The sequence below is a fragment of the Dermochelys coriacea genome, chromosome 1 (assembly GCF_009764565.3).
Source record: "Dermochelys coriacea isolate rDerCor1 chromosome 1, rDerCor1.pri.v4, whole genome shotgun sequence".
NCBI lineage: Eukaryota > Metazoa > Chordata > Testudines > Dermochelyidae > Dermochelys > Dermochelys coriacea.
In genome coordinates, this window is record NC_050068.2 from 314,545,583 (window position 1) to 314,571,590 (window position 26,008).

Consider the following 26,008-nt stretch of genomic DNA (forward strand, 5'->3'; position numbering starts at 1 on the left):
TGTCTGAGGGGTTGGAGCAAAAGCGGTTATATCGTAGAGCTTGGCTGTAGACAATGGATCGTGTGGTAAGATCTGGATGAAAGCTAGAAGCATGTAGGTAGGAATAGCGGTCAGTAGGTTTCCGATATAGGGTGGTGTTTATGTGACCATCGTCAAGAATTGAGCATTGTCAAGAATTATAACATTCAAAAACCAGTTGGAGAACACTTCAGTCTCTCCGGTCACTCGATTACAGACCTGAGGGTGGCTAACCTTCAACAAAAAAGCTTCAAAAACAGACTCCAACGAGAGACTGCTGAATTAGAATTAATTTGCAAACTGGATACAATTAACTTAGGCTTGAATAGAGACTGGGAATGGATGAGTCATTACACAAAGTAAAACTTTCCCCATGTTATTTCTCCCCACCCACCCCACCCCCACTGTTCCTCAGATGTTCTTGTTAACTGCTGGAAATAGCCTACCTTGCTTGTCACCATGAAAGGTTTTCCTTCTTTCCCCCTCCGCTGCTGGTGATGGCTCATCTTAAGTGATCACTCTCCTTACAGTGTGTATGATAAAACCCATTGTTTCATGTTCTCTGTGTGTGTATATAAATCTCCCCACTCTATTTTCCACCAAATGCATCCGATGAAGTGAGCTGTAGCTCACGAAAGCTTATGCTTCAATAAATTTGTTAGTCTCTAAGGTGCCACAAGTACTCCTTTTCTGTTTGCGAATACAGACTAACACGGCTGCTACTCTGAAACGAGCTAAAATATTCAACAACTTATTTACTTTTTTTGGTAGATCATGTTTCAGTTTCACTAACATTAACCTTCGGAGAGGAAAAGATGTTTTTTGCTTCGGCTACATATCCTTTCTATGACTGTGAAGAAGCAATGAATCTTTCTGCAAATTTGCCGTGAGTATTTTATCTTCTTAACTTGAGTTGTTGCATCATGCTGTATGTGTTCAGATAACTGAACTGTTTAATTAAGACAGCTGAATCCTTCTATAGCAAATCTTCTGGCACAGTCAGCATTCCTTGATAAGTCCTGTTGGCATCCAACTTGCAGACTCAAACTGTAGACTCAGACATCTAAATTATCTGATTTGCAAGCACAAACTTGACCTACCTGGGAGTCCAGGTCTTTCAGACCTCACAGATTCAGGCCCAAAGTTCCTATGATCCATATTGTGGCTTTTTCATGCATGCTGCTGTTCAGGAGAAGCAAGTTACCAGACTAGTTTCTTTAATTATTCTCACTATGAAATTGTGAACTCAGCATAGTAAGGATTTTGTAGCAAATTGCTCTACTTTCTATGACTAAAAATGGAGTTTGATGATTTTTTTTTTTTTACAATGACATTTGAATGTTTAGGACAAAAAAAAAAACATGGATCTTGTCATGACCCATCACATTATATTTGTAGATGCTATTCCTGTGCAAGCAGTAGATGGAATTGCAAGTGGGACTGGAAGAATCATATCTGTGAAGACTCATCTTTGGAAGAGAATGTGATAAAACAAAATATGGTAAAAATTAGAATAAACAGATTTTATTTGAACACTTTCATATTTTTTTAGCATTGCTACCGGATCAGTTGGTTGGACTCAGGTTTTAAATAAAAATCACGATTCTAAAGTTAACTTCAGAAATACAATTTTTTTGTGACTTTAAGTGGGGGTGGGAATGTAGAGGTGTGATTAGGGAGGGGACGCAAAATAGAATAATTTCTTAGGGGATATTTTTGTTCATTTTACTGTTTTGCTTTAATGGGAAGAATAAGATTTCAGGACTGGGAAAGATAATCATCTACAGCTTTGGCATATGCTGTAGTCATTTTTAGTGTGTCTAATTTGAAAGGGTATAATCAAATCAGTCACTTTATTTTAAGCATGGAGTTCTTCAGAACAAGAATGCCATTGTCAAAAGGCTGTTGAAATCTGTTGTGATGTAAGATTTTTATTTTAAATGTTTATCTCCCTAGGAGAAAGAATGCCCACAGTTTCTAAATCCCAACCCTCCAATAATACCAATGGAGTTCCCAACAATAGTTCATTTTGAAGGAAAGAATCTAGAGAATTATCAGGTAAATGAATTAATTCCAAGTAGTCATTTGACTTGTAGTTTAATTTCAGCGCTCATCCTTAATTCCTAAGACATTAGTATATGTTTCCTCTGGGTAATGTTACTGCTTTCAAACCCCTTCCATTTAAAATGTGTGTGTAACTATTAATTATTGTAGGCTGCCCATAAATGAGTAACCCATGCACTGCCAGGATACATTTTTTTTTCTCTGTACTTGCTTTCAGAAATCAAAGGTGAACTCCAGACCTCACTGAAGTCAATAGCAAAGCTCCTGTTGTCTTCAGTGAAGTTAGAGTTTCATCTTGAGCATTTAAATTGTATTAATAAATAAGGCTGTCAGCTATTTGCAGTTAACTCAGGCAATTAAAGCAGAACAAATTAACTCGATTTAAAAAATTAGACACAGTTTTAATTGCACTGTTAAATACTAATAGAATACCAATTTAAATTTATTATAAACATTTTTGGATGTTTTTCTACATTTTCAAATACATTGATTTCAGTTACAACACAGAATACGATGTGTACAGTGCTCACTTTATATTATTTTTATTACAAATATCTGCAGTGTAAACAAGTTAAAAGAAATAGTATTCTTAATTCACCTCATACAAGTACTGTAGTGCAAACTCTTTATCAGGAAAGTGCAATTTACAAATATAGCATTTTTTTTACATAACTGCACTCATAAAACAAAACAATGTAAAACTTTAGAGCCTACAAGTCCATTCAGTCCTACTTCTTGTTCTGCCAATTGCTAAGAGAAAAAGTTTGTTTACATTTATGGGAGATAATGCTGCCGGTTTCTTATTCACAATGTCACCTGAAAGTGAGAACAGGCGTTCGCATGGCACTGTTGTAAATATCTTGTAATGCAGGCTCCATGCCAGATATGCAAAACTTTTGTACACTCCTTTGTGCTTTTTTTTTAAATCTTTTTTACATTGCCAATATTTGTAATTAAAAATAATAATTAGGACTGTCAATTGCAATTAACGCATACGATCAACTCAAAACAAATTAACATATGTTTTTAATGAGCGTTAATCATGTGCCATGGTGCCATGCTCAGGGAGGTAACATGACGTGCGTCTGGGGAAGGGGTGCCTCTCCTCCTGCTGCCCTGCTCCACGGCTGCTCCTCCTTCTTTCCCGTCCCCCCTCCCCAGATGGATCCACTCCTGGCCAAGCTGCTCCAGACTGGGAGCCTGAGGATACCATGACTCTTTCACTGAGGATACCTATCCTGGGGAGGGAACCCCAGTTACTAGCAAAAGCCAGATTATAGTAATGGGGGTTTAAGTATTAATAATATAGATAGTTGGATTTATGATGACCAGGAGAACCACATGGTAAATTGCCTGGTGAGTGCTAAGGTTGCAGATCTCATGAAACATCTAGACAGATTTATGTGCAATGCCTGGAGGGAGGAGCTGGTGGATGTGGTACTTGTAGGTACCAATGCCATAGGGAAAGGTAAGAGAGATGTCCTGGAGACCAAATATATGCTGCTAGGTAACAGAAGGTGGTTTACCTACCCTTGCAACAGGACTGGAGAGTTGAGTAACCAAAAAATTGTATAAAAACATTGGTTTCAGAGTAGCAGCTGTGTTAGACTGTATTCGCAAAATGAAAAGGAGTTTTTGTGGCATCATAGAGACTAACAAATTTATTTGAGCATAAGCTTTCGTGAGCTTCTGATGAAGTGAGCTGTAGCTCATGAAAGCTTATGCTCAAATAAATTTGTTAGTCTCTAAGGTGCCACAAGTACTCCTTTTCATAAAAACGTTGGAAAGCATCCATCTTGCCATGTACCACTGGGAGCAGAACCTCCCGTGCATCATGAACATCCTGATTTAAAGGAGGAGCAGGCCATCGAATAAGGTCTCAAAGTCCTCCAAAGGCATCAGAAGTGAGGGAGGACCGCTCCCTGCTGAGGCAAAGGGAGTAGTGAAACTTTCTGGTTTCACACAAAGCTAGCAAAGGCTGGCTCCAGCTTCACTTGGAATTCTTGGGTCAGGTTTGTGTAGTCCCATGATCACTGTACAGACAGAACCTGCCTGCTTTGGTTCATAAAACTCCCATGAGCCTAGAGAATGGGATTCACACAGCTCTGTTGACAGCACAGCTGATGTGGGAAGGCATACGCTTCTTACTTGCTGAAAATGAGTGCTAGACACTCTCTCCTAATTTAGTTTTGCCTCTCTGAAGCTTGGCCTTTAAATGGAGCAAGTAACAGATGATGTTGACACTATCTTTAGCTTTTGTTTTCATGATGATTTAATTGGTTAGCTTTCTACATCTGATCTTATCCCTATCAGGGCTAAGCAGCATATTGCTTATTTACTTTTTATTAAGCTCAGTGGTACTGTAAAAATTCTAAGCTGAACATTTCTCTTGTATAGGGTAGATCTTTTAAGATTGGAAATGACCAGTTTGAATTTGAGGCTCCTGTTGACAAATCAGATAATGGAACTTTCTCATTCCAAAGCAAAGAGGTAAATATTAAAAAAATTTGTTTGTTTAAAAATGTATATAAAATGTTTTGTCCTGTTGTAATACAGAGTATGTGTGTGCGGCTGGCCCTCAAAGGAGATAAACCCTAATTACAGACCTGTAATGGAGATTCTTCTCCTTTGCCCAAAGGCAACTTTTGGAATCTTAGTTCCCGAATTCCCTAGTCTTTTTTTTCTTCCTGATAGCTGTGATTTCAGCATGTATGCAGCTCATGCATTCATTAAACTGTGCCTATGGAAACTCTGGGCCATATGATTTTGATTCCGCTTGGTCAGCCTGATCGAATATTGGACTTAGAGACAGGGCTCCTGAGTTCTTCCCTGCCACTGACTCATTGACCTTCCTGTGATTTAGTTTCTCGGTCTGTAAAAATTTCACCGTTCACTGAAATTAACTGCACTCAGTCTCTGGGTGTCTTTTCAGAAAAGAGAAAATATATGTAAAGTTCTATTATTCTGTTTACCAAGTTATAAATTAGGCTTATAGACTTTATCCTGCTCAGGACAACACCTGAGTAAATAAGCTGAAGGCCTACTAACTCACCTCGCAAGATTTTTTTTTTTTTGAGGATTGATTAATGTCTATGCAGCTGTTACATTGATTTATATGATAAGTGTTTTCTCCCACTTTTTGAGGCCTCATACTATGACCATCTTCTTTTAAATACAAGAAGAATGATTTGTTTCAGAGCCTCTTAATGCTAGTCCTTATTTAGCCAGAGTGTGTGTAGTTAGGGAAAGGAAGGGTGCTATGCTGTTGAAAAATATCAGACCTTTCCTTAGCACATTGAGTGATTATGCTATATTGTCAGGAATAATACATCCTGCTGGCTTGGGAAGGAAGAGTTTAACACAGGGGTGGGCAAAGTTTTTGGCTTGAGAGCCACATCAGGGTTGCAAAACTGTATGGAAGGCCGGATAAGGAAGGCTGTGCCTCCCCAAACAGCCTGGCCCCCACCCCCATCCACCCCTCCCACTTCCTGCCCCCTGACTGCCCCCCTCAGAACTCCCGACCCATCCAACCTACACACACACACACACACACACACACACACACACTCTCCTTGTCCCCTGACCGCCCCCTCCTGGAACCCCCCGCCCCAACCACCCCCTATCCGACTTCCCCTGCTCCCTGTCCCCGACTGACCTAACTCCCATCCACCCCCTTGCCTCCTGACAGGCCCCCAGAATTCCCACACCTATCCAACCCCCCTGACCACCACCTCCGAACCCCCACCCATCCAACCCCCCTGCTCCTTGTGCCCGACTACTCCCTCCCAGGACCCCCTCCCCTAACTGCCCCCTGGGACTTCCTCCCATCTGACCCCTCATTGTCCCCTGACTGCCTGATCCCTATATACACACCCGCCCCCTGACAGGCCTCCTGGGACTCCCATGCCTATCCAACTGCTCCCCGCCCCCTTACCATGCCACTCAGAGCAGCAGAAGTTGAAGCCAGTCACACCACTGTGCTGCCCGGCAGGAGCAGCAGGCCAGAGTGCAGGCGGCACAGCAAGCTGAGGCTGCGGGGAGTGGGGACAACAGGGGAAGGGCCGGGGGCTAGCCTCACTGGCCGGGAGCTCAAGGGCCAGGCAGGACAGTCCTGCGGGCTGTAATTTGCCCACCTCTGGTTTAGCAAGTCTAAAGCTGTGAATTTCAAGGAGTTACTGAAACTCTCAAATGCAATATGCTAGCTACTTGGATACTTACCTCTAAATATAAATCAGATCATGAAAATCATGACCCAATGGCAATTCAGTACTGCTCTCCATTGACCCTTCTAGGTTCTGATTGCTATGAATTAAGTTCATTACCAAAAGTTTCACTCAATACATTTGACTAAGAACAGAAACAGCATAGATCTGAAATGTTTTAGATGCTTTCTGAATCCTCATAGATCGTGTTAAGAATTATGGGACACAAAAATTAACCTTCCAGAATTAAAATAAGCAGATGCAAATGTCTTCCTGTGTCATCTTTTCCAGTTTTCCTATGGTGCAAATGAAACTCTACCACTTAATCTGTTCATTAAAACAGATAAGGTCAAGATTGACAGTAAACTCATGGGTAAGTATGAATTATGGAACTCGGGGGGGAGGAGGAGAGAGTGAAATTACAGTAAATTGAGATCTATTCCCATAATAAATTTTATCTTCATGACTCCAAGAATGTTACCGTCTCAAGTTTTACTGGTTTTGGTAAAGCATGTAATTAAATGACAGGGCAAAAGTGTTAATACAACTGCATAAATTAAATGTCAATGTTGATAACATCTTTAAAACTTTATATATTTAAAGTTTTATATAAAAAAACTTTAAATCTGATTCTGCTCTGAAAAGCAACTCTTTTAAAAATGGCATTGTGAGGTTCCCTTGTTATATCTCAGTAATATGATAGCGAACTTAGTCCCTTCATGGGTAAAAAGGTGGCTTTTCTTATTGTCATCTCTACAAACCTCATCGGAGATCTGAAGTCTAAAACTGTGTTCTGGTTCATGCATCCTCATCAATGATAGATTCTGCAGTCTTCAGTTTGGTTGACATGAAAAGCCACAGAAGTATTCTGTGGCAACAAAAAGTATGCAAAGTCATGAGCCCTGCCATAAATGGCTTTTTCATTTAGTTATATTTATTTATTTATTCCAATTTATAATGGCACAAAAAATGTCTGTTAAATCTATGGTCCTGGTCTTGTAAGCTACTAGGTGCTGGCAGAGCTGCAGTGAAAACAATGGGCTCCATGTGGGTGCCCTGATACCCCACCTCCCCCATAACAGTTCTCAGATTAAGATCTGCAAACACCTTTTACCAGATATTGTGCTGGTTACTATGAGTCCATATGAATGAGACTAATGTCACTCATGAGTAATGTCCCCATGCAGATAAATATCTTTATACATTATTCCTGGTATATAATAATATTTAAACAGTTTAATTTTGTATAGGCAACACAGAAGCAGTGGAGTTTTAGGGATTACCCTATGTTGCCTCTGCTTGGCTGAGAGTACTTGTTAACTCGTGCCGTTTCTTGTCTTCTTATGGGGAAATCACATTGTAACAGTGCAGCATCAACATTTCTATTCCAAAGAATTATGGTGTTATAAATCCAGAATCTTACAGGATTCTGGTGCAAAAGAAAAAAAAAAAAAAAGGAAAGAGAGAAAGAAAAAAGGAAGCAGTGTTATTATTAAAGAAAGGCTCTTGTTCAAATACAAATCTACAATAATCACAAAGGCTGAAAAATGCTGGCAAAATGTCTTTTTTTTTTCTCTTTTGTATGAATGTTTTTATCCAAATTCTCCCTTGCTTTAAAATTTCCTTACCATGTGAAGTCCATAGCATAATGGTTTTTAAACATCACATTGCACCTTGAAAGGAACTGACTTTGGAGGAATGGAATTTGCTCAGAAGGTACTCAATTATTTCAATTCCAGCACTTTTGAACTCTCCAGTAAAAAAAAAAAAAAAAACTTCTTTGTACAACACAAGTGAATACTAAGTTATGATAGCATTTTACATCTCAGACCACTGGGGGTTTTTGAACAGTATGAAATCCAATATATCTATCCCTTTCATCTTTTTGTCCTTGTTACCAGTTACTTCACAGCTTGGATCTAAATGTGATGGATAAGTCTGAATCTGATGAGTGGGTTGCTGCTCCTATATTTAATGACTTTTGGTCAGGGAGTGAAGGATTGTTTAACACTTTAAGACTCTATCTTTCCCTGTCCCTTTCACACCTTTGGGTGTGAGAGACTTCAAGATGTTGCTGTGCTGCCTTTGTTTGCATAGAAAGGGAGTGAGACTCCTGTTCTAGCCAATGAAGGATGACGAAGTAATTCAGTAAATATGTTCCTTTGCTTTGTAAGGTTGTCATGTGGTGATTGGAGGGTGTGTGGAGGCAAAGGGAGGATTTAACAACCCCACTTGTTAAAGTTCCTGTGCAAGCTATTACCAGTTTATGAATGCTGGATTAAGAAAGCAATCTGTTGCATCTTGCAAATTATGTTCATGTTTGTAGATGTGGGAAAAGCTTTCCCTGCTGCAGCCTGTGCTGTCTCTTCCAAGGATAAAGGAAAGTGTTAATTCTCTTGTTAAAGTGGGGTTGTCAGTCTGGCACCTTTTCCCCAGCACTAAATTTGCTTTTTTTTTTAAATTGCAGAATGAATGAGTAAATAAATACTGTTTAAAATGACTTGGTGACTGAGAGGCTCCATATCTAAGTGGTTTTCAGATCAAATTAGCTAGGTGTACAAGTAAAAAGAGACTCTCCTCACCCCTCCCATAACTCTTAATACTGCAAACTCAACATGGAATCTCAGTCAAGTTAGGTCTTTTCCTACTGTTTCATCATTAGTAGTAACAAGGATCCTGCAGCCCACCGTAGGCACCCAGCGACCACCAGTCCAACCCTATTACATTGAATGGGTTCACACTGGTACAACTGGTTGAATTATAGAAACTGTCATTGATAGTGCACAAGAAGGAGTAAAATCCAGGTCTTTCACTCTCAACTTTATTAATGCTGCACAGTAATGAAAATAAAAACTGTCACTGAAGTCACCAGCTGGGGCTCTGAATACACACAGCAAGCACATCTGCTGTTTAGAAGGTGCTGTTTTTAAAAAGGCACTCTCCAAGGAAGAACCACACTGACGTCATTCAATGTATGTGTTGCAGAGAGGCTGGCTCTACTGGGCACCATTATATTGTGCATGCCTAACAAAGAAATCACTGCACTGCTGAGGACAGAGATGGAGAAAATGTGTTTTTACATTACTGTTGAGTTAGAAAAGTAATCTGATATGGTAGCCTCTTGGAATTAGCATTAAAAACCTACTGTTGTTACTTCAGTGCCTAATTGTTTATTATTAAATTAAGTATCTTCTATTATTCTTTTCCAGTAAATAAAAGTGCACTGAAATGGTAGAAGTTGGAGAGTGATTTAGCTAGTGCTCTACCCAGAGTTCTAATCCTCTAGGAACTAAAGAAGGGCAAGTGCATGCCCTTTTCAGTCAGACCTTTTGAGGATGGACTTAACCTACGCATTCCAAAAGCAGCTATTCTCCTCTCCCTCCCAAACCCCCTTCCTCAGCCTCCATTCAGCAATGTTTACTTGTTGCACTTCACACTAAGGAAGTACCTTCCTCCAGTGCTTTCATTAATATCACTTGATAAACTGACTAGCAAGAAGAGAGACTTCTACAGGGCTGCTTGCACTGCTTACATACCCCTCTGTCCTGAGATGGTGTGGCACCTCTTCAGCCTATCCAGTTTCCACTATAGTAGCTATCAAGTGCATGTCCAAAAGTTCTCTTCCAAACCTGGGCTTTTCTCATGGTGCTGTAATGCTTGGCTGCGTAGCTAGGCTTGAGCTTTACCTATTAAGGGTGATTTTGCGTGGTGATTATGTATCACAACAGCGACTAAAGGCCTATCTCCGTGGTCTTGGCAAAGCACATTGAAAGGGTATGATTTGTAGAGCACTCTGTGCACTATAACATAAACTAGGTACATTTTAGTTTGTGCCTGCAGGGTCTACACGGAGCAGTTAGAACAGTTTACAGATCACATCCTTCTAATCTGTTTTTCTGTACTGCACAGACAACCCTAAGGTCTAAGGTAAACTTTGCTTCTCTGGGACTGTTGCTGCATGGCTCAATAAAAGGAGCACTGTTCAGTAACTAGCAAGCATGACAGTTTTGCTACAGTCTCTATGGGATGATTGGCTGTGTTAGTTACTAGGTTACACACTGGGATTTAACTGCTGTTTTTGCAGAAGGGACAGTGTATGCTTAGGGGGTGGCAACTCAGAAGGAAAAGAATTGAAAACCATGAGACAGTTCACTTACTAAAAGGGAATAATTTTAAGGCCAGGAATAAATTAAGGAGTATTGCCTTGGTATTCAGAAACTACTAGATTGCTTCCAGGGAGATTTTTAAAGTGTTGGTTTTGGCCTAGAAAATCCTAAATGACCTGGGAGCACCCTATGTGAGAGACTCTCTCTCCCTGTGATACACTGATACATCTGTGATCAGCAGAGGTGCTGAAGTTAGATCACCCTCAATAATATAGAGGGGCCTTCTTCTTGGGACTTTGAACTCTGGAATACCCTCCTCTCTTCTCCTATCGGAAATAGTCTGGATTTTTAATAACTTTCAGTACACCTGAAAGGCCCGTTTGTTTCAACTAGGCCTTTGAATAGATGTATAGGCTGATGTACGGGGGTTGTAGTATTTGAAGAGCTACTCCCTGGTACAATGGGTGAACAGATTGAGCTGATTGAGGATTTCTAATTTTAAATAATGGGTAGGTTGTTCAAAGCCTGTGCATGGAAGCTTTTATTGTGCTAAATTGGCAGAAAGTAAATAAGTAAATAGAGCTTCTTGGTTCTCAATAAATACCTTTTATGTAGTTAAATACACTATGCTGTGGGCAGGATTGGCCTATTGAATGGGAAGACTCTGGCCACAGCATTACGGTTTTTCTTCCCCATCATATTGTTAAGAGAGCATATCCTTGAAACAATAATTGGCTTGACACTGCACTTGTACATTTTTTTATAATTGTCATTTTAGTGACTTTATACAACTGCTCTTATGGCCGAAGTGACTGCAGCTTGTGTCTTGCGGCTGATCGTGGTTACAAATGCGTCTGGTGTGAAGAAGAGGGAAAACCAAGCAAGTGCATTTATGAGAACCTGTGTAAAACTTCTCTTACAAACACATGCCCTCATCCAGTCATTACTCGGGTAAGATTATTTTTTCTGCTACCAATGTATTGTCTTTTCATGAAGAAAATATTGCATACTGAAAGAAGGGTTTCTCAAAGCATTTAAGTAAGTTTTTAAATTAGCTGCCAGGAATTGGTATTGGCATGGTGTGTCTGCAAAGCTTGCTAACAAGAGAAATCTACCACAATGTACCATGCTAGCAGTACGTACTTTAAACATGGTGGTTGGTACCAGGGAGTTGGCACGGTTTACTTGACCAGTATGGATTTATTCTTATCTGAGCTCTGTGTTACCCAAGCATGCTGTAGAGCACACTCTACACCAGTGGTAGCCAACATTTTTACACCCAAGATAACTTTTGAATTTGAGGGCAACCCAGAATCTACCTGTCCTTTCCCTGAGGCCCCACCCCTTCCTCACCCCTTCCCCTTCTCCGTCACTTTCGCTCCCTCACCCTCCCTCACTTTTACCAGGCTGGGGTAGGGAGTTGGGGTTTGGGAGGGGGTGCGGGCTCTGGGCTAGGGCCGAGGTGTTCGCAGTGTGAGAGGGGGCTCTAGGCTGACCCTCTAAGCAGGGGGTTGGGGTGCAAGCTCTGGGAGGGAGTTTGGGTGCAGGAGGGGGCTCCAAACTGGGGCAGAGTGTTGGGGTTCAGAAGGGAGTACGGGGTATGGGCTCTGGGAGGGGGGTCAGGGCTGGGCAGGGGGTTGGGGTGCAGGAGGGTTACAGGGTGCTGGCTCTGGGAGGGGGAGTCTGGGTTGGGGTTCAGGGTGCTGGCTCCAGGAGGCGGCTCAGGGCTGGGGATTGGGGTGCAGCCTTCTGCCGGCTTACCTCTGGTGGCTCCCAGTCGGCAGCACAGCAAGGCTAAGTCAGGCTCCCTATCTACCCTGGCCCTGCTGCTCCCAGAAGGGGCCAACACTCCTCCTACCAGTACTTCCTAGGAATTCCACTTCACACACATTGTCCCAAAAGATCAATCGTGTCAATTGTATTGTTCAACACAGTCTTTTTGACGTTCACATGATCTCTGAGATTGCATTAATTCGTATCTTAGAGAAATTTCATATAATTCCACAATAACACATACACAATTGCATTATTAATACAATGAACCCCAAAGGTATTAAACTTAATTCAGTAATGTTTATCTTAATTCCAGGAGCTTTGTCCAGGATATTGTCATCTCTGTCAAAGCGTGTGTTTCAAGCTGCTCCTGTAGCCTGCACTATAATTGTCATTAGTCTGTTGAAGCAGATCCGATCACTGGCTCACATGATTCCAAACCTTCTGGGTCTGGATGAAATCTAGTCACTCTTTCTAGTTCTTGGAGTCCAGGGCATGCTTCTGGGCACAGACCTCTTGTCTGATGCCTTTTTGGTGATCTGGGACTTCTCCATTCACCCACTCTAGATCCTGAAATCAGCATCTGAGACCTCCCAAGAACTCTCCCACCACAGAGTTGTTTACACATGCTCCCACCGACCTGCACATAAGCTGTGGGTGCTTCAGGTTTCTCAGTTAACTCCTGCAGGGACAACATGGCATGAAAACAAGGAACACAGGCTTAGCAAAGGAATTTCTTATCCACACTGACTTTACTGTTGGAGCACTCAAAAGTTGTAGATCTTTGAAATGAACAAAAAGCTGTGAGATACACCCTCCCTTAGACTAAGCTCACCCCTTCTATGAAACAGTGGTTCATCAGTGTTTCAGGCCTGGCTGAGTCCCTCCTTCCCTCCGCTTCCTGCAAGTTCATATATGTAGCAAATTCCTATATGTCGCGTCCCGGCACAGAGCAGAACTCTGCTCTTATGTAGGGCCTCAGTCTCTGCTCTGTGGGTTCCAATGGTGAAGGTCCATGTCCACCAGGCATGCATCTCCCCATCTAGAAAGACCATTGTTGCATGAGGATGGGCTAGTAGTTGTCATTCAAAGTTGATAGTCCTAGTTCTTCAGTAGTGGTCCTTCAACGAGGTATTAAAGGCCTTCCCCTGCCAGGGCAGCTGTCTGAAATGCAGTACAATAGGCTCCAGTTCTCTAAGATTAAAAATCTTAATGGGCTTTCTGGAACTCCTACACAGAAACTGCTAGACAGGTGAATTATCAAAACATTGGGAGGTTCATATAAGTGTTCAAATTCAGATGCTTGTCTGAGCTGTGGAAATCCACCTCTACCATGGGGACCCTTTTTGGTCCTTATTTTCAATCACAAATATGATCAATAATGTTGCCACCTCTTATCTGATACAGTAGGGAGGGATAGCAGGTTAGCAGAAGCGTCTGTGTTAGGTCTGTGTGCACCATTCTTTGTGTCCCAGAGTCTACTGGGCATCTGATACAATCCTCCAAAGCAGAAATGATTACAAAACAAAACAAAAATACACATTCACATAACAGGGAGGATAAATACAAATGCTCTTGAATTAGCTAGAAATGCTCTCCAAAGTCGTGTGATTCAGCCTAATAAGTCTCAATACATCATTTAAAGAATGTGATATTCTGAAAAATAAGCACAACAAAATAATAAAAAGGATAAAACACAAGTCAGAAATTTTGTGTATAATAGATATAGTCTGCTGGGGGGCTTTGTTGTATTAAACTGTTATAGAATTCTATGTTTGCAGTGATATAGCCATGTAGGTCACAGGATATTAGAGAAACAAGTTGGGTGAGGTTCCATGTAAGTGTGAAAGCTTCTCTCTTACCACCAGAAGTTGGTCCAATAAAAGATATTACCTAACCCACCTTGTCTCGCTCATAGAATTGTATTGCTGTTATAGATTTGAAATCTACAACAGGTTACTATAGATTCTGTACTTATAACTAAGCATGTAATTTAAGAGCTTTCTTAGCCTCTTTTTTATGAGGCCTATATAAAAAACACACCACCTGTATTTTTAACAGACTGCAAGGTGATGTGGATTTAAACTATATGTAAGAGCAGCACCATCATTGTAATTTCTTTTTTCCCCCTCACAGATTGAACCAAAGACTGGGCCACTAAGTGGTGGAATCCTTCTGACCATAATGGGATCTAATTTGGGTATAAAAGCTGAAGATGTCAAAAGTATAACCGTGGCAGGCACAGAATGCCTTTTCAGAGAGAAGTTCTACTCTGTTTCCACCAGGTACTTGCTGATGTTTTCTGTGAAAGATTTTAGAAAAAAGATTTCTGTGCAATTATCAGGAAGTATTCATACAAAAAGGCAGTAATACAGTGTTACCTAAAATTGTTAATACTGACATCTCTCTCAGGATTTATACAAAACCATGTTATATAACACGGGTAGCCAAACAGTGACTCGAGAGCCACATGCGGCTCTTTTACCATTAAAGTGCGGCTTGCAAGCCCCACGCTCTCCCCCATTCTCCGCCTACCAAACTTGGGGGGGGGGGTGCTCAGGACGTCTGCCTTACGATGGGATAGTGAGGTAGGGGCTTCTGTCCAGTGGGGATGGGGGGGTCTCAGGGCTTTAGCCCTCCCGGGTGCACCTTCCAGGGTTTGGGGCTTCAGCAGGAGTGGGACTGAAGTCCTGGCTCCTGGCAGGTGTGCCCTGGCTCTCAAACTGCTGAAGATTGTACGTGGCTCGGAGGGCCAGTAATTTTGGCCATCCCTGTTATATAACCACTTATATATAGAAACAGATTTTTCACATTAAGAGTGCATTCTCAAGCTTGTAATTGATCTTTTTTTTTTTTTTTTGGTTTGAAAAGCTGTCCTGAATATTTACTACATATGTCTCAAAACTATCTGTTTGTTGTTTAAATTAAAGGCATCTTAGCTATTTAGCCCAAGTCTTGTCAAACAAATAATTTCAAGATGAAGTCAGTTTTGAGATGAGCTGATGAAAAGTGCTATGTAAGGAATAGGTGGTGATATTAATAGAAGAAAGCAACACAATTGAACGGAGATGACTGATGATAATTTTTTATATTTAAAATTATGCAGTTGAAACTTGACTCTCTTTTGGGTTATTTTAACTGTATTACAGTAATTCCTCATATTTTAATCTTGTTTAAAAGGAACTTTTGAGATGCTTAGGTAGTGGCTAGTTTTTAAGAACTCAGTTAATGGATTCAGACATTCCGGTGCTTTTCTATGCTGCCCCCACAGTTCTAATTGTGGGGGTGGGCACTGCTATTCAAACTCCCATTGTCTGAATGTCAGGCAAGGTAGACATACCCTAGGTCCCAAGAATCTTGAGAATAATTTTTGGTCAGAACAGAAATCTCTCTATACACCAGTTTCTCAGTGGCTGTTTTTACACTTATCCATGCATGCAACATCACCCTCAGATTCACCTCACCCATCCCAAAGTATTTGCAGAAGCATCACAAGCACAGTATAGCCATACAATAATTCCCCCAACGTCCTTGGTTTTGTGCCTTTTCTAAAACTTTGTGATTTAAACACATGGAGGGGAAGCCAGATTTTAGGTGATTGTATTCTTGTATCGCAGCAATGTTTCTACTTTGTTTAGCTCTACCAGTGTGGTAAAAGGAATGAATGTATACAACTTGCATACTGTAATTTATTTATAAATCTAGGTGTGTATAAGGGTTGAAAAAATAAGGTATTCAAAAAGCAATTTAGAACATATGCCTGTAACTTTCTTTTAGTGCCACTTTCCATTCTCTTTGCACATTGTTTTGTGTTTTACATTTTTCCTTTTTTGAAGATTTCTAAAGCATCCAATCCTTTCCATTGTTTCACCTTTTCTTTAGTAAAATGTTAGATGTTTTAAGAGACAATATTGTCTATTTAGTAGAGAAGAAGAGAGAATCAGGAGACCTGGGTTCTCTTTTTAGCTCCACTATTCACTTAATGTGTGACCTTGGACAACACACTTTCTTTCTCTCTCAGTTTCCCCGTGTATAATATAGAGGATACTCCTACTTACCTACCGCTGGAAATGGATTACTGATTCTCAGATTAAAGACACTATTATAAATCAATACAAACCCATTTTTAAAAAAATCCCTGTTATTCTGCCACTACTAACAGCACCACTGCATATTTTATATTATAATGACCACTTCTCTCTTTCAACTTCTAGTAGGTGACACATTTTGCAAATTCTTCTGAAGGTAACATTTCCCCTCTGTGCCTGACAAGAAGACATAACTTTCAAGGCTACATAACTTTCAAGTCAAAATTATGAAGAACTGAGTGCTGGCTCCGGCAGCCATACATAAGCCAAGGCTTACAAGAATTTGGAAAATTTTGTCCATGTGCCAGGACTCTGACAGATAATTCTGGAGTAATCTGCCGTAGGACTTGACAACCCTTTATTTAGGTCCTAATTTAAATACATTATACTGGGAAGAGTGATTTTGATATTTAATTCTTAATAGACAATAGTACATTATTTAAAGAAGAATAGCAATTATCTCAAGACTGAAAGAGCCAAAAAAAGAGAGAGAAACTTACCAAGAAATGCTCTTTAGTGTGCTACTTGATTACTAGTGTGAGTTTTATCTGTCAATAGTGACCAAAAGTCACTGCCATTCAATAGCTGCTTAGTAGCCACTGTGTAGAGTTGGCGGTCCACAGCTTTGGTCCTAATGGATAGAGGACTGATCTATCCTCTCTCATCCTTAGGGGATGGTCTCTTCATGACAGGTTGAGGTATAGTGAGATATGATGAGGAAGCTTGCACTACTTCTTGTGCTACATATGGTAGCTAAATAAAGACTTCAGATTCTAGTGCTGTCAGAGTGATGCCTTACGTGTGCGTTAAGATTCACTTTTTTCAACAGACGAAATGGAGAAAGTTATAAACTTACAGGTACACTATTTCTGATTAGGATTGTGTGTCAAGTTGGAAGCGTCTCAGAACCCTCACAAGGTGAAATTGAAGTTGATATAAATGGAAAACGAGGTAGCTCAACAAATGAAGTACAATTTACATACCAAGTAAGTATATTTTATAAGTGTTCTACATATTTCTTGTTTTTAATTTACTGTTGGGACAAACAGAAGTGATTGTATTTTGTAGACTTTATTTCAGAAACAGAAATATTGGACTTTGCTCATTCAAGAGTGTTGGAAAACACACTCAAAGGTTTTAATATACAATAGAAGCAATGAAGATCCCTCTGAACAGCAGATACAGATGCATGAAATAGTTCAAATGACAAAAACTATGGTAGAGAAAAAGCATCTGTAATGAACCTAGGTACTGTGTCACTGATGAACAAAAAAACTCAACATTGAAAAATTAGGCATTCTTTAGACATGGTAAAATGTAGTGGTTTTTTTTAGTAATTGTAGTTTTTTTCATCAGTGTGTTTAGATTAGCCAGTAGTCTTAATCATGACAATTAATGTGTAGCCACTGAAGAATAAGTAATGACACTACACATTTTAATTTAGTATTTTTCAACAGATTGTTTTGTTCAAAATCACGGCATGCTCGGAAATAAGCAGGGCCACAAACAGCATGATGTGCAGCACATTAGAAGTGCTCTTTACTTAGATTTGTCACTATGCTGAAGGAAAGTTCTCAACTGCATCTTAATTGCTGTGCCCCAGTGTGGTGCTTAGTTGCAGTTGTTGCAGCCTATGGCTTTAGTAGCTTGTGTTGTAGGTTCCAGTGGCTTTAGTTGTATATGTGTGGGCACTAGAAGATAATATGGATCTGTTATAATGGAGAGATTTCAATAATCCCATTATCAGATTTGATAGGTTAAAAGTAAAGCCTGTAAAACACAGCATGTGTGGGCTGGGTTTTACTCCTGTCCTTCCCCGTCTCCTCCCAGGCAGTTTTAACTTTCATGCTATTAACTCTTAAGAACCCCAGGACAACAAATGTGAGGTAAGAAGTAGGACCCAGCAGTGGAAGGTGAGCCAAGTCTAAAATGGCAGCCAGTGGAGCCGTATAGGGTCCTTTTAGAGAGAAGGCAAGTCAACTCACTGTTTCCAGCACAGTTCCTCCTCTCGCTAGCTGTAGATCCGCTCTTTCTAGGTCCACTCTTTGCTCCCACTTTTTACTGCCAAAAGCCCCCACACACTTCATATATCTCATTTTTCCATGAAACTTTCCTGCATTGATCATCACTCTCCTTACCTAGATATCTCCACTAGTTCCCAAGACTGCCATATCTCATCTATCTCAGTTGTAATATAAAGATTTCTGGAGCAGGGACTATATCAGTAGAGCATAAAAGGGATGAGGTCTTTGCAAGAATTTATTGTGCTGGGTGGATTTTGCCGTAATTGTACCATCCTTCTAGCTGTAATGCATTCTGTGCTAGATTGTGTGACAACACTGGGCAAAATAAAATAGTTTATTTTTAAAGAGGAGTCTTAGTCAGCCTCCTATGTTTAGAAGATCTTTCTTCCCATCTCCTCAGAATGGTTCCAAGCTGCTTATTATCTCCTCTTCAAATCTGAGAGAAGAGGTGGGCAGCCTCTGCTCTTTAGTACTAAAAGGAAAGAGAGACTCTTTGACTGCTTTGCCTTAGCTCCCACGGAACCTTCTATACATAGACATTAGCCGAGCAGTGTGTCTGAAAATTCAAGACAGACGGTGTCCTGGGCTATGTGTCTGTTTGGGCTATGGGATTAGGGTTGGTTTTTTGTTTTTTTGTTTTTTTTTAAAGTATGATAGAACTGAGCAAACCGTTGCTGAAAATACAATCCTGAATATGGGAAAGGAAATAATACTTGGGGGCTTCATATCTCCACCATGGCTCTACTTACAAAATGTGCAGCAATGCCAAGTAGCACCGAATCTGAAAGGGTAATGCTGTGTGCCTTAAGATGAGATGCCAACCTCTTTGGCTTGTTTTCCCTCTCTTTCCATGACGAAACACAGACCGCTTCTGACGGCAGGAATAAAATTAGTATGTAGGTGTCACACAGCTTGCACACATCTACAAGGGTGGGTCCTTTCTGGCTTCTGGAGTGGCAACAGAAGATCAAAACAGACAATCTAGTCTGTTTATATGGTCTTAAAAGCTTCTGTTTTGGCATGATTTGGGATCTTGTTTGTTCATTGTCTGTGGGTAGGTACTCTACAAGAATGCTCGTCAGACTATTTTAGTAGAAAGAAGACATTTGTTTTAAAAGTATCCAACTTATTCAGTATTTCTACGTGTGGGGAAAAAATTCCTCTTTTAAAATAAATACAATTTCTGCTGTGTATTTCTACTGTTATGTATTTTTACTGTTTCTTTCTTGGATACGTTAACCTGCTGTTCTCCTACTGGGAAGGATGGTAATGTGCATCTGTAATCTGCTTAGAGCACCCCTAGTATGTCAAATTGTTTAAAGTTAAACATTCAGTGATAATTTTAAAAAACGTTATGGTTACACAAGAACATAAGCATAGCATTACAATAGGAAATAAATGAAATAAAAGACAACACAGACCAGTTCAGTTCCCCTCTGCAGCAGTCTGTTGTACATAAAGGCTTGCATGTTGTCAAATGTTTCTAGTCTGTCTTCCCTTTTACAGCATCCTTTCATATGTGACTAGATGCAGTAAAATTCCTTCCATGCCTTATAAATTACTACCAACCTTTCCACTTGAAACTAACTATTAAGAGCCCTGCTCCACTGAAGTCACCAGTCCTTTTGGCAGTGACTTCAGTGTAAGCAGAATCAGGCCATAGGTTAACAATGGCGAACCAGCTGAGCAGCGGGGACAGCAGAGCAGCTCACAGCAGGAGTTTGCCTGGGACTGGTAAGTATCCGAGTGTGTGTGTTTGCTTGCTGAGGAAGTATCCGAGCGTGTGTTTGCTGGGAGGGCAGGGAGAGAGCCTGAGTGAGTGTCTGATTGGCTGCTAGCCTGCAGGGGGCGGGCATTAGGGTGTCTGTGTGTTTGCGTCAGGGAAGCCTGGCTGTTTAAAAATAGCCAGAGCCTCGCGAACCAGCTGAGGAGCGGCAGCGAACCAGCTGAGCAGCGGGGACAGCAGAGCAGCTCACAGCAGGAGTTTGCCTGGGAGTTCGCCTGGAGTGAGCCCAGTGAGGCTTACATCTTGCCAACGTCTCTGAGGAAGCTCATAGTAGGTAGGTGATATGGAAGGGGGGGGTTCAGCTGTTGTGACCTGCACTGGATGTGCCATGTTTGTCTTTCTTCCACAGGACAGAAGCGACTTTGTCTGTACAAAGTGCAAGCTGGTCTCCATATTGGAAGAGAAGATTGAAGGTCTGGAGCAACAGGCAACGACCCTGCGTTGTATACGAGAGACTGAGGATTTTCTGGACCAAACTCAGGATAGGCTTCTAGGGGCACAAAGCTCTAAAGATATAGAGCAGGTTGCACAGAGGAGCCAAGAGGCCAGTGAAGAAGCTTGGCAACATGTGACCTCCAGAAGAGGTAAGCGGAATGTCCGGGTTCCAGTAACACAGACACAGGTAACTAACCGCTTTCATGTTCTCTCCACAGGTACCATTGCGGAGAGTGGACCAGATGATATGTCTGGGGGGAGAAAGCAGAAGGAGACTCCGCTGGTTGGGAGGCATGAGATGCGATGTCCTGAGGTTGGGGGTTCCACGACCACCACTCCCAAGAGGAGAAGGCGGGTGGTGGTGGTCGGGGACTCTCTCCTCCGGGGGACTGAGTCATCTATCTGCCGCCCTGACCGGGAAAACCGAGAAGTCTGCTGCTTGCCAGGGGCTAAGATTCGTGATGTGACGGAGAGACTGCCGAGACTCATCAAGCCCTCGGATCGCTACCCCTTCCTGCTTCTCCACGTGGGCACCAATGATACTGCCAAGAATGACCTTGAGCGGATCACTGTGGACTACGTGGCTCTGGGAAGAAGGATAAAGGAGTTGGAGGCGCAAGTGGTGTTCTCGTCCATCCTCCCCGTGGAAGGAAAAGGCCTGGGTAGGGACCGTCGAATCGTGGAGGTCAACGAATGGCTACGCAGGTGGTGTCGGAGAGAAGGCTTTGGATTCTTTGACCATGGGATGGTGTTCCATGAAGGAGGAGTGCTGGGCAGAGACGGGCTCCATCTTACGAAGAGAGGGAAGAACATGTTTGCCAGCAGGCTGGCTAACCTAGTGAGGAGGGCTTTAAACTAGGTTCACCGGGGGAAGGAGACCAAAGCCCTGAGGTAAGTGGGAAAGCGGGATACCGGGAGGAAGCACAGGCAGGAATATCTGTGAGGGGAGGGCTCCTGCCTCATACTGGGAATGAGGGGCGATCAACAGGTTATCTCAAGTGCTTATATACAAATGCACAAAGCCTTGGAAACAAGCAGGGAGAACTGGAGGTCCTGGTGTTGTCAAGGAATTATGACGTGATTGGAATAACAGAGACTTGGTGGGATAACTCACATGACTGGAGTACAGTCATGGATGGTTATAAACTGTTCAGGAAGGACAGGCAGGGCAGAAAAGGTGGGGGAGTAGCACTGTATGTAAGGGAGCAGTATGACTGCTCAGAGCTCCGGTACGAAACTGTGGAAAAACCTGAGTGTCTCTGGATTAAGTTTAGAAGTGTGTGCAACAAGAGTGATGTCATGGTGGGAGTCTGCTATAGACCACCGGACCAGGGGGATGAGGTGGATGAGGCTTTCTTCCGGCAACTCACGGAAGCTACTAGATCGCATGCCCTGATTCTCATGGGTGACTTTAATTTTCCTGATATCTGCTGGGAGAGCAATACAGCGGTGCATAGACAATCCAGGAAGTTTTTGGAAAGCGTAGGGGACAATTTCCTGGTGCAAGTGCTAGGGGAGCCAACTAGGGGGAGCGCTTTTCTTGACCTGCTGCTCACAAACCGGGTAGAATTAGTGGGGGAAGCAAAAGTGGATGGGAATCTGGGAGGCAGTGACCATGAGTTGGTTGAGTTCAGGATCCTGACGCAGGGAAGAAAGGTAAGCAGCAGGATACGGACCCTGGACTTCAGGAAAGCAGACTTTGACTCCCTCAGGGAACAGATGGCCAGGATCCCCTGGGGGACTAACATGAAAGGGAAGGGAGTCCAGGAGAGCTGGCTGTATTTCAAGGAATCCCTGTTGAGGTTACAGGGACAAACCATCCCGATGAGTCGAAAGAATAGTAAATATGGCAGGCGACCAGCTTGGCTTAATGGTGAAATCCTAGCGGATCTTAAACATAAAAAAGAAGCTTACAAGAAGTGGAAGGTTGGACATATGACCAGGGAAGAGTATAAAAATATTGCTCGGGCATGTAGGAAAGATATCAGGAGGGCCAAATCGCACCTGGAGCTGCAGCTAGCAAGAGATGTCAAGAGTAACAAGAAGGGTTTCTTCAGGTATGTTGGCAACAAGAAGAAAGCCAAGGAAAGTGTGGGCCCCTTACTGAATGAGGGAGGCAAGCTAGTGACAGAGGATGTGGAAAAAGCTAATGTACTCAATGCTTTTTTTGCCTCTGTTTTCACTAACAAGGTCAGCTCCCAGACTGCTGTGCTGGGCATCACAAAATGGGGAAGAGATGGCCAGCCCTCTGTAGAGATAGAGGTGGTTAGGAACTATTTAGAAAAGCTGGACGTGCACAAGTCCATGGGGCCGGACGAATTGCATCCGAGAGTGCTGAAGGAATTGGCGGCTGTGATTGCAGAGCCCTTGGCTATTGTCTTTGAAAACTCGTGGCGAACGGGGGAAGTCCCGGATGACTGGAAAAAGGCTAATGTAGTGCCCATCTTTAAAAAAGGGAAGAAGGAGGATCCTGGGAACTACAGGCCAGTCAGCCTCACCTCAGTCCCTGGAAAAATCATGGAGCAGGTCCTCAAAGAATCAATCCTGAAGCACTTAGAGGAGAGGAAAGTGATCAGGAACAGTCAGCATGGATTCACCAAGGGAAGGTCATGCCTGACTAATCTAATCGCCTTTTATGATGAGATTACTGGTTCTGTGGATGAAGGGAAAGCAGTGGATGTATTGTTTCTTGACTTTAGCAAAGCTTTTGACACGGTCTCCCACAGCATTCTTGTCAGCAAGTTAAGGAAGTATGGGCTGGATGAATGCACTATAAGGTGGGTAGAAAGCTGGCTAGATTGTCGGGCTCAACGGGTAGTGATCAATGGCTCCATGTCTAGTTGGCAGCCGGTGTCAAGTGGAGTGCCCCAGGGGTCGGTCCTGGGGCCCGTTTTGTTCAATATCTTCATAAATGATCTGGAGGATGGTGTGGATTGCACTCTCAGCAAATTTGCGGATGATACTAAACTGGGAGGAGTGGTAGATACGCTGGAGGGGAGGGATAGGATACAGAAGGACCTAGACAAATTGGAGGATTGGGCCAAAAGAAATCTAATGAGGTTCAATAAGGATAAGTGCAGGGTCCTGCACTTAGGATGGAAGAATCCAATGCACCGCTACAGACTAGGGACCGAATGGCTCGGCAGCAGTTCTGCGGAAAAGGACCTAGGGGTGACAGTGGACGAGAAGCTGGATATGAGTCAGCAGTGTGCCCTTGTTGCCAAGAAGGCCAATGGCATTTTGGGATGTATAAGTAGGGGCATAGCGAGCAGATCGAGGGACGTGATCGTTCCCCTCTATTCGACACTGGTGAGGCCTCATCTGGAGTACTGTGTCCAGTTTTGGGCCCCACACTACAGTAAGGATGTGGATAAATTGGAAAGAGTACAGCGAAGGGCAACAAAAATGATTAGGGGTCTAGAGCACATGACTTATGAGGAGAGGCTGAGGGAGCTGGGATTGTTTAGTCTGCAGAAGAGAAGAGTGAGGGGGGATTTGATAGCTGCTTTCAACTACCTGAAAGGGGGTTTCAAAGAGGATGGCTCTAGACTGTTCTCAATGGTAGCAGATGACAGAACGAGGAGTAATGGTCTCAAGTTGCAATGGGGGAGGTTTAGATTGGATATTAGGAAAAACTTTTTCACTAAGAGGGTGGTGAAACACTGGAATGCGTTACCTAGGGAGGTGGTAGAATCTCCTTCCTTAGAGGTTTTTAAGGTCAGGCTTGACAAAGCCCTGGCTAGGATGATTTAACTGGGACTTGGTCCTGCTTTGAGCAGGGGGTTGGACTAGATGACCTTCTGGGGTCCCTTCTAACCCTGATATTCTATGATTCTATGATTCTAATGACTTAAACATTTTCTGTCCGTTTTAACAAAGCCATTCCTGGTACAATGGAAATAAAATGCTCCTTCTAATTTCTCAATGTCCAGCCATCCCAAACATCTGGAATACTGACAGCTCTACACGTCTTTACCAAATGAAATAGCAGCACCTGAACAGCGAAAAGCCAAACCAGTTTTCTTTCACTTTATCTGACTGGTTGCTTGTTACTATGGCAGTGAGTCATAATATCAAACTACAAAGAGACTAAGAGTACTACTCCTGGGGGAATTCTGTGCCAAAAAATAAAATATTCTGCACACAATATTTTAAATTTCTGCATATTTTGTCAAAATAACACAATATAATCATACCACTTTCAATTATTTTGGTAATTTATTTCATAATAGCTGTCAGCAAGTATATCATTAACCATACAGACAACAAAAATGATTCCCCCAGGAGCAGAGAGATAAAGAACATAAACTCTACCACTTTCAGCTAAAACAAACAAATTGATTAATATAGTGACACTAAACTTGGGACAAATAATTCAACCAATAGACACACAAGCAACCATACATACCCAGAGTAGGCAATGTACTCTGCCATCCCTTCAACAAAGCTGCTAAAAACTTACCATGAGGTATCGGAAGACATCCCAGGTGTTCAAGGAATGTTATACCTAGAAATAGATAAAACAACTAAGCCAATAGAGCATCTGCCTTGCAGAGCACCCATTGCATAAAGAAGAAAAAAAATGGGAGTAGTAAAGCAAATGGAAAAGAAGGCATCATTGTTCATCACAGAGCCCACAAGCTGGATAAACAGCATGGTAGTCACCGAGAAGCCAGGCAAGCTGTGTATTTGCATTGATGCAAGCAATTTAAGCTAGGTATTAAAAAGAGCTCACAACCATGTGCCTACAATTGAAGAAATATTACCTGACTTAGCAAAAAGCAAAAATATACTCAATACTTGATGCCAAAGACCAATATTGGCAAGTGCTACTGCATAAGGAAAACAGCTACTTGGCCACACTTTGGACACCAGCAGGTAGATACAGATGACTGAGAATGCCATTGAGAATCAAACATGCAGCAAACAAATATTGACACTGCCAATAAGATGTACTAACAGGATTCGCAGGCTCAGCATCATAGCTGAAGACGTTCTAGTGTACAGAAATGGAGACAACATGGCAGTAGCTGTGGTAGATCACAATCACAACCTCATCTATCTGCTACAAAGAGCCAGGGAAGTAAACCTAAAATTGAATAAAAGAAGTTTGACTGCTCTACCATACACAAGACATTTGCTGACCTCGCAAGTTCTAAGACCTGACCCTGAAAACATAAAAGCAATACAGTGGATGCCCAACCTACAGATATTAAATCAGTTCAGAGATTATTAGGATATGCAAGCTGATAGTTTCTTCCAAGCCTCTCACATGTGTGCAAACACTTTAGGCAACTACTGGACGAAGTTGCGTGATGGTTACCTCATCACGACACAGCCATCACAAGTATCAGAAAGCTGGTGACCAAGTATCCAATCCTGAAATACTATGTTGTGAAGAGGCTACTATATAATGCCAATGAGGTGGGGCTTAGGGTATCACTCATACAAAAGAGACAAAAATGTCAAGTCACCAATGGAAAAAAGAGACTCAATTGAAATGCAATGTCTT

General features: G+C 42.0%; 1 protein-coding gene across 2 annotated transcripts in view; it reads left to right on the forward strand.

The window, feature by feature from the left end:
• Positions 1-26,008, forward strand: part of PLXNB2 (plexin B2) — a 362,828-nt gene that overhangs the window by 290,297 nt on the left and 46,523 nt on the right. For both annotated transcript variants that reach the window (XM_043495909.1, XM_043495912.1), the window contains 8 exons: positions 790-904; positions 1,417-1,519; positions 1,975-2,076; positions 4,480-4,572; positions 6,576-6,657; positions 11,169-11,341; positions 14,300-14,448; positions 17,129-17,237. In XM_043495909.1, coding sequence (XP_043351844.1) covers positions 790-904; positions 1,417-1,519; positions 1,975-2,076; positions 4,480-4,572; positions 6,576-6,657; positions 11,169-11,341; positions 14,300-14,448; positions 17,129-17,237 — 926 coding nt within the window. The remainder of the gene's footprint in view (positions 1-789; positions 905-1,416; positions 1,520-1,974; positions 2,077-4,479; positions 4,573-6,575; positions 6,658-11,168; positions 11,342-14,299; positions 14,449-17,128; positions 17,238-26,008) is intronic.